The sequence below is a fragment of the Oncorhynchus masou genome, chromosome 30, assembly GCF_036934945.1.
Source record: "Oncorhynchus masou masou isolate Uvic2021 chromosome 30, UVic_Omas_1.1, whole genome shotgun sequence".
Lineage (NCBI taxonomy): Eukaryota > Metazoa > Chordata > Actinopteri > Salmoniformes > Salmonidae > Oncorhynchus > Oncorhynchus masou.
In genome coordinates this window covers 60,455,530-60,469,449 of record NC_088241.1, presented here as the reverse complement: position 1 = coordinate 60,469,449, position 13,920 = coordinate 60,455,530, and the positions used below count along the sequence as shown (strand labels likewise).

The 13,920-nt window shown below is 45.5% G+C and overlaps 1 protein-coding gene across 5 annotated transcripts in view; it reads right to left on the bottom strand.

The window, feature by feature from the left end:
• Positions 1–13,920, bottom strand: part of LOC135522896 (band 4.1-like protein 3) — a 127,899-nt gene that overhangs the window by 68,547 nt on the left and 45,432 nt on the right. For all 5 annotated transcript variants that reach the window (XM_064949580.1, XM_064949579.1, XM_064949582.1 and 2 more), the window contains exons 2-8: positions 10,918–11,051; positions 10,389–10,595; positions 3,553–3,657; positions 3,414–3,456; positions 3,187–3,262; positions 1,417–1,635; positions 622–709 (exon numbers count right to left, since the gene is read on the bottom strand). In XM_064949580.1, the coding sequence (XP_064805652.1) occupies positions 622–709; positions 1,417–1,635; positions 3,187–3,262; positions 3,414–3,456; positions 3,553–3,657; positions 10,389–10,595; positions 10,918–11,040 (861 nt within the window). In that variant the 5' untranslated portion in view covers positions 11,041–11,051. The remainder of the gene's footprint in view (positions 1–621; positions 710–1,416; positions 1,636–3,186; positions 3,263–3,413; positions 3,457–3,552; positions 3,658–10,388; positions 10,596–10,917; positions 11,052–13,920) is intronic.

Here is a 13,920-nt window from a genome sequence, read left to right as displayed (position 1 = left end):
GGTGTCACTGAGAGCAGTACACAACACCATGGATTGGACCTAAAGTGGGGGTTGAGGTGTTACTGAGAGCAGTACACAACACCATGGATTGGACCTAAAGTGGGGGTTGAGGTGTCACTGAGAGCAGTACACAACACCATGGATTGAACCTAAAGTGGGGGTTGAGGTGTCACTGAGAGCATTACACAACACCATGGATTGGACCTGAGGGTTCAAACAACAATGATCCAAATTGCTATTGAAGCTGCTGGGGGTCAAATGACAGGGAACCAGGCAGCATCATGCAGCTGCTGGGGGTCAAAGGGCAGGGAACCAGGCAGCATCATGCAGCTGCTGGGGGTCAAAGGGCAGGGAACCAGGCAGCATCATGCAGCTGCTGGGTGTCAAAGGGCAGGGAACCAGGCAGCATCATGCAGCTGCTGGGGGTCAAAGGGCAGGGAACCAGGCAGCATCATATGCAGCGGATGGGGGTCAAAGGGCAGGGAACCAGGCAGCATCATGCAGGCCATAACAATAGGGCTTTTTAAATTTATGACAGGGCAGGCATTTTGAAAAACAACAACAGGGTTGGGGTCAATAACAGGTAGCCTGTTTTGTAAAAGTTGAATTATGCCACTTTACCTTGGCATGGTGCAGGTCAACTCCGTACATGGACAGCTTCTTCACGTTTTCCAGGAAGTGCATCTCAGCGTCAGCTGGCGTCATTCCTCTGGAGAGATAAAGATACACACAGCTTTTTGTATGGGTTTTTGACAGCTACTTTTGAGACCATGACCTTCTCTTCCATTAGGTCAGACAGACGGACAGACACATGTACAGACCACCAGACTGACTTGTAGTTCTAGAGAGACAGACGAACAGACCACCAGACTGACTTGTAGTTCTAGACAGACAGACGAACAGACAACCAGACTGACTTGTAGTTCTAGAGAGACAGACGAACAGACCACCAGACTGACTTGTAGTTCTAGACAGACAGATGAACAGACAACCAGACTGACTTGTAGTTCTAGAGAGACAGACGAAGAGACAATCAGACTGACTTGTAGTTCTAGACAAACAGACGAAGAGACAATCAGACTGACTTGTAGTTCTAGAGAGACAGACGAACAGACAACCAGACTGACTTGTACACTCTTAGAAAAAAAAGGTGCTATCTATAACCGAAAAGAGCTGTCCCAATAGGAGAACCCTTTGAAGAACCTTTTTGGTACCAGGTAGAAATAACCCTTTTGGTTCCAGCTAGAACCCTTTTGAGTTCCATGTAACACCCTTTCCATAGAAGGTTCTACGTGGAGCCCAAAAAAGTTTTACCTGGAACCAAAAAGGGTTGCACCTGGAACCAAAAAGGGTTCTCGTATGGGAACTGACGAAGAACCCTTTCTTCTAAGTGTAGTTCTCAACAGACAGACTAACTTGTAGTTCTTGTGCAGGTCCATGACCTTCTCCTCCAGCTCCTTGGTCTGGTTGGGGGCGAAGCGGAACTCGCTGACGTAGTCCGTCCCAGACTCCTCGAGATCGTAGTCCCCCAACTCTGATTGAACCGTGTAGGATCCCAGCACCGTGTGGGTGGCGAAAGAGCATGGCAGACGCCCAGACACCACGTCATCCCTCAACTGGAGGCACAGGTAATATCTGGAAGGGGAGAGAAAGGGATGAGAGGGCGAGGGACAGATAGAGAGGGGTGGGGGAAGAGAAAGGAGAGTGAGGGATGGAGTTTGTGCCATGAGGAGAGAAAAAAGTGTGAGAGAAAGGGAGAAAAAAAGAAAGAACGAGAAAGAGGTCAATGGAAATAATGCACACAGGACAGTATTTCATTGATAAAAAATGTGTTATTATGCTTATATACACTGAGTATACCAAACACTATGCACTAGCGACTCCTGTGGCGGGCTGTGCGCAGTGCACGCTGACACGGTCGCCAGGTGTACCGTGTTTCCTCTGACACATTGGTGTGGCTTGCTTCCGGGTTAAGTGGGCATTGTGTGAAGAAGCAGTGCGGCCTGATTGGGTTGTGTTTAGGAGAACGCACGGCTCTCGACCTTCGCCTCTTCCGAGTCCGTACGGGAAATGCGATAAGACAAGACTGTGTCTGCCAATTGGAAACCTCAGAACAGCCTCAATTCGTCGATTCTACAAGGTGTGGAAAGCGTTCCACAGGGATGCTGGCCCATGTTGACTCTACAAGGTGTGGAAAGCGTTCCACAGGGATGCTGGCCCATGTTGACTCTACAAGGTGTGGAAAGCATTCCACAGGGATGCTGGCCCATGTTGACTCCACAAGGTGTGGAAAGCGTTTCACAGGAATGCTGGCCCATGTTGACTCTACAAGGTGTGGAAAGCGTTCCACAGGGATGCTGGCCCATGTTGACTCTACAAGGTGTGGAAAGCGTTCCACAGGGATGCTGGCCCGTGTTGACTCTACAAGGTGTGGAAAGCGTTCCACAGGGATGCTGGCCCATGTTGACTCTACAAGGTGTGGAAAGCGTTCCACAGGGATGCTGGCCCATGTTGATTCTACAAGGTGTGGAAAGCGTTCCACAGGGATGCTGGCCCATGTTGATTCTACAAGGTGTGGAAAGCGTTCCACAGGGATGCTGGCCCATGTTGACTCTACAAGGTCTGGAAAGCGTTCCACAGGGATGCTGGCCCATGTTGATTCTACAAGGTGTGGAACGCGTTCCACAGGGATGCTGGCCCATGTTGACTCTACAAGGTGTGGAAAGCGTTCCACAGAGATGCTGGCCCATGTTGACTCTACAAGGTGTGGAAAGCGTTCCACAGGGATGCTGGCCCATGTTGATTCTACAAGGTGTGGAAAGCATTCCACAGGGATGCTGGCCCATGTTGACTCCAATGCTTCCCACAGAGTCAAGTTGGCTGGATGTCATTTGGGTGGTGGATCATTCTTGTTACACAGGGGAAACTATTGAGTGTAGCTGTTGACACAAACCGGTGTGACTGGCACCTACTACCATACCCCGTTCAAAGCCACTTCAATCTTTTGTCTTGTCCATTCACCCAAGGCTTAAAAATCCTTCTCTAACCTGTTTCCTCTCCTTCACCTACAGTGATTGAAGTTCACCTGGATTCACTTGTTCAGTCTATGTCATGAGAAGAGCAAGTGTCCTCAATGTTTTGTATACTCAGTGTATATCCCGAAAGTGGAAGTATAGAAAGTGTAACCTTGTAATATCCTCAGACAGCTGGGCAGGGTCTGGAGGGTAGAACTTCACATTGAATGAAAAATTCCAGGCGGCTCCTGCAGTGTACAAAAACAACCATTTAATTGAAATGACCATTAAACAGCAGGAAAGAACCCAGATTGTGCCTTTAAGCCGGAGTAACTAGCATGCTGGCTAACTTTCAAACCAGGCAGAGAAATAACGTTCAAAAATCCATATTCTACACACCTCTGATCTGTTTCTTCATCTCCTTGGATTGGTCTAACCAGTTCTGGTTCAAGAGTTCAAGAGGACAGTGTTTAATTCACATCAAAACATGTTCAAAACACTAATAATTACACAGCAAAATCAACAAGACAAATTCCACCTTTTGGTTTTCGATGTCCCGGAATGTGATGCCAAAGTAGTCCTTTTCCAGGAGGTTGAGCTGCTCACACACTTTGTCAAATAACACATGGCCTCTCTCCCGTTTCTGCAGATAGAGATGAACCACTTAGATTAACCTGCATTCTACTGTTCCTGAAATTATACATTGGACAGATATATACTGCGGCATACAATTTTTCGGATCTCAAACCCCTCCTAAATGACAACGGCATCCCAACGCACTAAATTGTGACATGTTCCTTGCACCGGTTCGGGAGCCGTTTAATGATGCACTAAAGAAGAGAATCCACACGACTCAACCATGACTCAGCTCTCTACAGGGGAAGATGTCGCCTGCTAAACAGGGCTCCACTCCCATTTCCCAGCATCACACCATTTTGTGTCACATCATGATGAGTGTCCTAATGTCTGCTACCCTGCCTGGCCCTCGCAGGGTGAGATCCAAGGCTCCCTGTCACCATGATACGTCAACCTGTGTGGCTCCCATTGCTACCTCTAAATAAGCAACATGCCTTAATGCTACATAAAAATAGTCCAATGAGAGAGGTGCTTATACCGAGCCGTGAAAAACTATTGGCCCCCTTTCTGATTTTCTCTATTTTTGAATTTTTTTTGCATATTTTTGATACTGAATGTTATCAGATCTTCAACCCAAACCTAACGTGAGTTTACAAAAAAGCCCTCAAAAATATACTTATTTTATTTATTTAATTGACAAAGTTATGCAAGACCCAACGAGAGAAAGTAATTGCCCCCTTAATAAAACCTTGAGCTGCAATGACTGTGACCAAATTATCAAGAAATATTGTATATATAATCAAATGCTCCTACTGCAGAATTATTTTACAGCTGCGACGAAACTGGTATGTCCAAACATGTCACCTTGAAACAGAGAAAGATTGTGAGGGTTATTTTGTAGAGTGTTTCTGGAGTAAAAAGAGAACAAGGGTTTCAAAAGGGATCTTTGGCTGTCCCCATAGGAGAACCCTTTTTGGTTCCAGGTAGAAACCTTTTTGGGGTTTTTAGGTAGAACTCTTTTGGGTTCCACGTAGAACCTTCTGTGGAAAGGGTCCAACATGGAACAGAAAAGGGTTCTACTTGGAACCAAAATGATTCTACCTGGAACCAAAAAGGGCTCTCCTATGGGGGCTGCCGAAGAACCTTTTTTTCTAAGAGTGTTGCTAGGTTTGTTTAAACTGAGTCTCTGCAGCGTACCGTCACATCCCATTGGTCTCAGTTTAAGTGTCTTGACGTCCACAGAATCCTATAAGACTCCGATAATTATCTCTCTCATCACGATAAGAGAGACAAAACCCCTCCAAGCAAAACACATCTGCTCCTTCTGTTGTCACTTCCTCTGAAAGCGTGGGATCAAAATGAATACATTCTTGGGCTACACAGAAGTCGTGCCATTCAAGCCCACAATAAAGTACAAAACAACTGTGTGTTAGTGTGTGTGTGTGTGTGTGTGTGTGTGTGTGTGTGTGTGTGTGTGTGTGTGTGTGTGTGTGTGCAAGAAAAATATAGGAGGCAAGAAAATCCCATATTTTTGTAAATGAGGAACATGCTTATGGTAGGTCTCAGTGATTTACTGTGAAACGCAGTCAAGCCATTTCCCAGGTCGTAAGGCCTCTTGGGGAGCCACCTAACCACTGTAACCTCCTTAAACAATGACCAGTCACCTGTGTCTCAGTCACCAGATCTCAACCCAATTGAACACTGACAGGAGATTCTGGCGTGGCGTCTGAGACAAAGTTTTCCAACACCATCAACAAAACACCAAATGATGGAATTTCTTGTGAATGGTGACGCATCCCTTCAAATAGACTTCCAGACAATTGAAGAATCTATGCCAAGGCACATTGAAGAATCATACTTCCAGACAATTGAAGAATCTATGCCAAGGCACATTGAAGAATCATACTTCCAGACAATTGAAGAATCTATGCCAAGGCACATTGAAGAATCATACTTCCAGACAATTGAAGAAGCTATGCCAAGGCACAATTGAAGAATCATACTTCCAGACAATTGAAGAAGCTATGCCAAGGCACAATTGAAGAATCATACTTCCAGACAATTGAAGAATCTATGCCAAGGCACATTGAAGAATCATACTTCCAGACAATTGAAGAATCTATGCCAAGGCACATTGAAGAATCATACTTCCAGACAATTGAAGAATCTATGCCAAGGCACATTGAAGAATCATACTTCCAGACAATTGAAGAATCTATGCCAAGGCACATTGAAGAATCATACTTCCAGACAATTGAAGAATCTATGCCAAGGCACATTGAAGAATCATACTTCCAGACAATTGAAGAATCTATGCCAAGGCACATTGAAGAATCATACTTCCAGACAATTGAAGAATCTATGCCAAGGCACAATGAAGCTGTTCTGGCGGCTGGTGGTGGCCCAATGCCATTAAGACACTTTATGTTAGTGTTTCCTTTATTTTGGCAGTTACCTGTATGTGAATTAGCCTTGGGCAGCCAGCGGCTAACGCTAAAGAACATCCGCTCTCTGCAGCCTCAATTTCCCTTCCAGAAGGAGCACTTCAACGATCTCACTCACTGTATGAGTGATCAAAACAACATCTCCAAATCTACAAACAATGTAGCTACTGAACCACAAGGACAAAGAGAGATGGAGAGAAAAACATGTTTTCACTTCCCTAGCCGCCACGTCACTACATCCATTACTAGGAGTGTTATTGTGGCATTGATGGGGGCTGATGGATAGTTAATTGGAATGCTGTTTGTGTGGTAGGTCAGAGCACATTGATGAGTCAGACCATTTGGACCAGAAGAAGAGTGGCATGTCACTGCGAGAGAGGAGGGGATGTCATGCCATCATCCCCCTCTCTTTTTATCCCTCAGTGAACTATCTATCCCTCTCTCGCCCCCTCGATCCTTCTCCACTTTCCTCTCTCGCCTCAAGTCTTTCCACTCTCCTCTCTGTTCTTAGCCTTATCTCTTCTTATCACACTTCCCTTTTTACTCTCCTTTCCCCTCTATCCCCGCTCTCTCTTCTGACCTCTATCTCCCTCCTCTCTTCTGACCTCTATCTCCCTCCCCTCTTCTGACCTCTATCCCCGCTCTCTCTTCTGACCTCTATCTCCCTCCCCTCTTCTGACCTCTATCCCCATTCTCTCTTCTGACCTCTATCTCCCTCCTCTCTTCTGACCTCTATCCCAGTCCTCTCTTCTGACCTCTATCTCCCTCCTCTCTTCTGACCTCTATCCCCTTCTCTCTTCTGACCTCTATCCCCCTCCTCTCTTCTGACCTCTATCCCCCTCCTCTCTTCTGACCTTTATCCCCCTCCTCTCTTCTGACCTTTATCCCCCTCCTCTCTTCTGACCTTTATCCCCCTCCTCTCTTCTGACCTCTCCCCTCCTCTCTTCTGACCTGCTATCCCCCCTCATTCTGACCTCCTATCCCCCTCCTTCTTCTGACCTCTATCCCCCTCCTCTCTTCTGACCTCTATCTCCCCTCTTCTGACCTCTATCCCCCCCCCTCTCTCTGACCCTATCCCCTCCTCCCCCTCTATCCCCCTTCTCTCTTCTGACCTCTATCCCCCTCCTCTCTTCTGACCTCTATCCCCCTCCTCTCTTCTGACCTCTATCCCCCTCCTCTCTCCTGACCTCTATCCCCCTCCTCTCTCCTGACCTCAACCCCACTTCTCTAATTCCCCTGCCCCCCTCAATCTTCTCCTACTCCCACCTATCATCACCTGCCTCCCCTCCCCTCACTCTCCCCCTGCCCCCACTCTCTTCCCCCTTTCCCCCCACTCCCCTCCCTGCCCCCTCTCTCTCACCCCCCTTTCCCCTCACTCCTCCCCCTGCCCCCCTCTCTTCCCATTTCCCCTCACTCCTCCCCCTGCCCCCTCTCTCTTCCCCCTTTCCCTCACTCCTCCCCCTGCCCCCTCACTCCTCCCCCTGCCCCCTCACTCCTCCCCCTGCCCCCTCTCTCTCTCCCCTTTCCCCTCACTCCTCCCCCTGCCCCCTCTCTCTTCCCCTTTCCCTCACTCCTCCCCCTGCCCCCTCTCTCTTCCCCCTTTCCCCTCACTCCTCCCCCTGCCCCCTCTCTTCCCCTGCCCCCTCCTCCCTCTTCCCCCTGCCCCCGCTCTCTTCACCTTGCCCCCTCTCTCTTCCCCTGCCCCCTCTCTCTCTTCCAACTGCCCCCTCAATCTCACTGCAGCACCCCAGCCCCCCTCTCTCCCCCTGTCACCCCCCACTGGCCCCCACCAAGCCCCCAAACTCTCTTCCCCCTGCCCCCTCTCTCTTCCCCCTGCCCCCTCTCTTCCCCCTGCCCCCTGCTCTAGATTCCCCCTGTCCCTTCCCCCTGCCCCCTCTCACTTCCCCCTGCCCCCATCTCTTTATACCAGTGCCCCCTCACTCGTCCCCCTGCCCCCAAAAGCTCTGTTCCACTGCCCCCCACTCCCCCCCCCCACGTCTCTCCTCTGTCCTTATCTGCTGGGAACAGAGCCAGTCAATTATCACTGCAGCACATTAAGCCCAGGGCCACACCCCTCTCTCCGCCGTGTCACATTCCCATGGCCACCAACACCAAGCGACCAACCAAACGACTGGGCCAACCGGCCACAATGCTCTATCATCTTTTTCCATTGGACGTTCTGACTAATCTGTCTAAATCCAGCCTAGGGCTCAAACTGCACTAAGTAGATTGGTTTCTCTCCAGTTTTTGTCTGACAGAGTTTGCTGGAAGCTACAGAACAGAGACTCTGGAGACAAAACATTAAATATATAGGACAGGACAGATTTATACACAGTGACGGATGACGTCTGCTTAGAAGCAAAACGTCAAATTGACCCCAAAAGCTCTGTCTCTCGACGTGGTGGGGGCAGGGGTGTTTATCAATGTAAACAGACAGTATTAGGTCTAAGGGGTGTTTATCAATGTAAACAGACAGTATTAGGTCTAAGGGGTGTTTATCAATGTAAACAGACAGTATTAGGTCTAAGGGGAGTTTATCAATGTAAACAGACAGTATTAGGTCTAAGGGGTGTTTATCAATGTAAACAGACAGTATTAGGTCTAAGGGGTGTTTATCAATGTAAACAGACAGTATTAGGTCTAAGGGGTGTTTATCAATGTAAACAGACAGTATTAGGTCTAAGGGGTGTTTATCAATGTAAACAGACAGTATTAGGTCTAAGGGAGTTTATCAATGTAAACAGACAGTATTAGGTCTAAGGGGTGTTTATCAATGTAAACAGTTTATCAATGTAAACAGACAGTATTAGGTCTAACGGGTGTTTATCAATGTAAACAGACAGTATTAGGCCTAAGGGGTGTTTATCAATGTAAACAGACAGTATTAGGTCTAAGGGGTGTTTATCAATGTAAACAGACAGTATTAGGTCTAAGGGGTGTTTATCAATGTAAACAGACAGTATTAGGTCTAAGGGGTGTTTATCAATGTAAAATAGACAGTATTAGGCCTAAGGGGTGTTTATCAAAAGAGACCTGTAAACAGACAGTATTAGGTCTAAGGGGTGTTTATCAATGTAAACAGACAGTATTAGGTCTAAAAATAAAGGGTCTCAGTGACTTTATAAAATAAAGTAAACAGACAGTATTAGGCCTAATGGGGTGTTTATCAATGTAAACAGACAGTATTAGGTCTAAGGGGTGTTTATCAATGTAAACAGACAGTATTAGGTCTAAAAATAAAGGGTCTCAGTATGACTTTATCAATGTAAACAGACAGTATTAGGTCTAAGGGGTGTTTATCAATGTAAACAGACAGTATTAGGCTCTCCTAACTCCCTGAAATAAAGGACCTGTCTTTATCAATGTAAACAGACAGTATTAGGTCTAAGGGTCTCAGTATGACTGTTTATCAATGTAAACAGACAGTATTAGGCCTACTCCCTGATAAAATAAAGGATCTGTTTATCAATGTAAACAGACAGTATTAGGCCTAAAAATAAAGGACCAGTCTCAGGTGTTTATCAAAAATAAACAGACAGTATTAGGTCTAAGGGGTGTTTATCAATGTAAACAGACAGATATAGATGAGCTTCTAATAGAACAATATGATTCATGTCCACCCATCCTGTAAACTAGTGAATTTGTATAAAATAAAGGAAAGTCTCAGTATGACTCCCTGATAAAATAAAGAGACCAGTCTCATGACTAAAAATAAAGAGACCTCTCAATGACCAAACATAAAGAGATTTTGACTCAGGGTTCATCTGTCAAAGAGATCTCAGTCTCAGTATGACTCCCTGATAACATAAAGAGATCTCAGTCTCAGTATGACTCCCTGATAAAATAAAGAGATCTCAGTCTCAGTATGACTCCCTGATAAAATAAAGGTTAAATAAAGAAAATAAAGAAATATCAGTGAGACTAACTTTGATACATTAAGGTCCTGCCATCTCTGACCACCCCATCTCTATCCCTGGTGAACTCTGCCACACACACACACACACACACACACACACACACACACACACACACACACACACACACACACACACACACACACACACACACACACACACACACACACACACACAGTACATCCCCACATACATACACTCAAACCCATCCCCCCACACACACCAACCCACTTACTGTATCACAACCGGCCATGATTGGGAGTCCCATAGGGCGGTGCACAATAGGCCCAGCGTCGTTAGGGTTTGGCCGGTGTTGGCCGTCATTGTAAATAGGAATTTGTTCTTAACTGACTTGTCTAGTTAAATAAAAGTGAAATAATTTAAAATAAATAAAAACCTACCTCCTAACCTCCTCTCCCCAAACAGTGAAACAAACCCACCTCCACCATGCAGGTGTAGGCGGAGCCATCAAGCAGGGTGACCTTGCACTGCATGTTCCTGGAGCTGCGGACGCTCCGTCCTCCACCGGGAGACCTGGACAGCTTACTGGTGGACGACCTGTACGAGGTCCTGTCCTCCTCCGCCTGCGATGGCTCCAGCTGATTCCCCTGTGGGACCACGCCTCCCTCCGCTCTCTCGTCGCCGTTCTGGACAGGGGAGCACATGTTTTAACACAGCACCGTGGGCATGTTTAAGAGCTATGATTATGATCATGTGTTGTTTTGGACCAAACAGGTTGTGACACGAATGGTCAAGTGGAATAAATTGTTGGTTTGCTGGATAAAACTGACAGGAAAGTTCAGAGAAAATATTTGGACACTTGTTCATTATCATGTGGGTGTTTGATATTGTATCAAATGTTTATGTGACTTCCATTCAAATTCAACCATTTAAATCGAATATAAAGCCTTTTCCTAATTCACTTCCTGTATGACGATGACGGTGCGTAATTTTGTGGGTGTGGCTAACCTGCTCTTTCCTGACAGGCGTGCTGTGGGCGGCAGCCGGGGGAAAAGAGTCCGCCTCCACTGGCGGAGCCGCACTGGCCTCCTGCTGGTCCGCGCTAGACTCTGAATTTGGTTCTGTCGTCATGGCGATTCACCCTACGACACAGGAAATAAAAACACACAACATGAGACGGGAGAATTTGGACGGTGAAAACAGGTACAACACATTGCCCTTATGCATGTCCGCATGTCTAGCTACAACTCAGACCCAACTCGTTTATAAGAATACGCTATAATAATAAACTGAATACTTTGTGCATAGCTTCAAAATGACAGCTTACGCTCTTAGATATAAAGTGCTACCTAAAACAGAAAGAGTTCTTCGGGTTGTCCCCATAGGATAACCCTTTGAAGAACCCTTTTTGGTTCCAGATAGAATCATTTTGGTTCCAAGCAGAACCCTTTTGGGTTACATAGGGTTTCCACATAGGGTTCAACATGGAACCCAAAAGAGTTCTACCTGGAACCAAAGAAAGGCTCTCCTATGGGGACAGCCGAAAGAACCCTTTCGGAAACCTTTTATCTAAGAGTGTAGAGCAATGCAGGGATATCATCATATTGACAACCACCACATCGTCCATCTGAGGAGCACTTCCTTTATGTGTCAAAAGATGAATATGGGATAAATCAAGAACAACCTGCATGAAGTACAATTCCTCCCTGCCAATGCCAAACATATCTAAGGCAGCTGCCATGATAAGAAACACTTGATGTGAAAGTCAGCATTGATTTGACTACTGATGTATTTGACATAGGTTGAAACAGAGGTGCCACTACAGTACTTCTCTCCGTAATAAAGCTTGTTTGAGACAGCAGTGATTAAACTGTGATTAAAATGATTGAAGAGTTGTGAGAAACTCCCACTCACCCCAGCACTAATATGTCTCAATGTGTCATTGTGACAGTCCATCAGTTTTCCCCAAGTGTCTTTCAAATTGAAATAAAGTCACGTGTAACTGGCAACTATAGCAGTCCACTACAATTTACAGTACTATATTTTTGATACGCAAAAAGATGGCTGCCATTTTCCGTCGGCAAACCACAAAAGGACTTAGATTTTGTGCATATGGGTTCCACTGAGTACACACTACTGGTCAAATAACTATTGATCAGATAACTACTGGTCAAATAACTACTGATCAGATAACTATTGATCAGATAACTATTGATCAGATAACTACTGGTCAAATAACTATTGTTCAAATAACTACTGGCCAGATAACTACTGGTCAAATAACTACTGGTCAAATAACTACTGGTCAGATAACTACTGGTCAGATAACGACTGGTCAGATAACTACTGGTCAAATAACTACTGGTCAAATAACTACTGGTCAATAACTACTGGTCAAATAACTACTGGTTAATAACTACTGGTCAATAACTACTGGTCAAATAACTACTGGTCAAATAACTACTGGTCAAATAACTATTGGTCAAATAACTACTGGTCAAATAACTACTGGTCAATAACTACTGGTCAATAACTACTGGTCAGATAACTACTGGTCAGATAACTACTTGTCAAATATATTCAGCTGTCTTAAAGGACAAAGTAAGGTAAAAATATAAAATGCTTATTTCCAAAAACAAAACAAAAAAACCACTTCAGTCCATTACAGTTCATTTGACACCATATAAACAACTTATGACCATTTTATGATTCCTATGTGCTAACTTCACATGAATCACTGTAAATATGTATTAGTGTCATTCATGACGTATCCATGCTGTAATGAATCTGGACAGACGGACGGACGCGCGCACACACGCACACACGCCTGTGGCAGGGTTGTCATAGCTGCTGATGCCCTGTCAGTCATAGTTAAAGTTCTATGTGCCCCACAACACAGGACAAAATTATACGATTCAAACCACAACACGGGACAAAATTATACGATTCAAACCACAACATGGGACAAAAATATACGATTCAAACCACAACATGGGACAAAATTATACGATTCAAACCACTTCTCTTAACTCACGGATGTTTTACAAATGACCCCACAACGAACCAAATATTTTAGTTTTTTTTACTCAGTTTCAACAATATTTTAGTCACAGTGTCAAATATCAGACAAGCCCAGGTACATACTGTTTCGTCAAAATTGGTGAAGGTGAAGACAGGTTCACACACACACCCCCACCAACAAAGGGCCTGTCACGACTTCCGCCGAAGTTGGCTCCCCTGCCTGTTCGGGCGGTGCTCGGTGGTCGTCGTCACCGTCCTACTAGCCACTACCGATCCCTTTTTCGTGTATCTGTTGGTTTTGTCTTATTAGTTTCACCTGTGTGTATTTTAGTTTAATTAGAGTCCTTATATATAGTAGGTTGTCCCGCCCTTGTTTTGTGCGGGCTTGTTTTTCTTGTTACTCTGTTGTATGGTGGTTTTCGTGTATGTATTCTCCGGACTATTTTAGTCCTGTGTTTGGGCTGGTCAATTGTATGCGCCCTGTGTGTTGGCGTGACCGTTTTTGTGCGCCGGAGAATAAATTGACAATCTACTGAACCCTGCTCTCTGCGCCTGATTCCACCCACCACTCCTAGTAAATCGTTACAGGGCCCCTACCAGGGTTGGGGAGTATCAGACATGTACAAGTAATGGTGCAACTGCTGTTGGCATCCAAAGATGATCCAACTTGAATAAACGCTTGGAGGTAAGGATGAGAGCAGTGGTGTAGTCTACGGCGATACGGATATCACTTATTATTGATATCTACATAGCGCATTGATGTGAATCACACTGCTGCTCTCTCATTCAGCTATTTGCTCCTTACGGATTGTGGTTGTTGTGGATGGCTGTTCACAAATCTAAATGTGTATTTAAACTCAATTATGGTTGAATTCAAGAACTTTAAGCTGCCTGTCAATCATTGTTTTTGAAACCAGTGGACAGCCAGTGAAAAATGCACTCTTGTAACAGATACCCAGTGGGGATCCCAGCCTACAGAATAATAGTGGG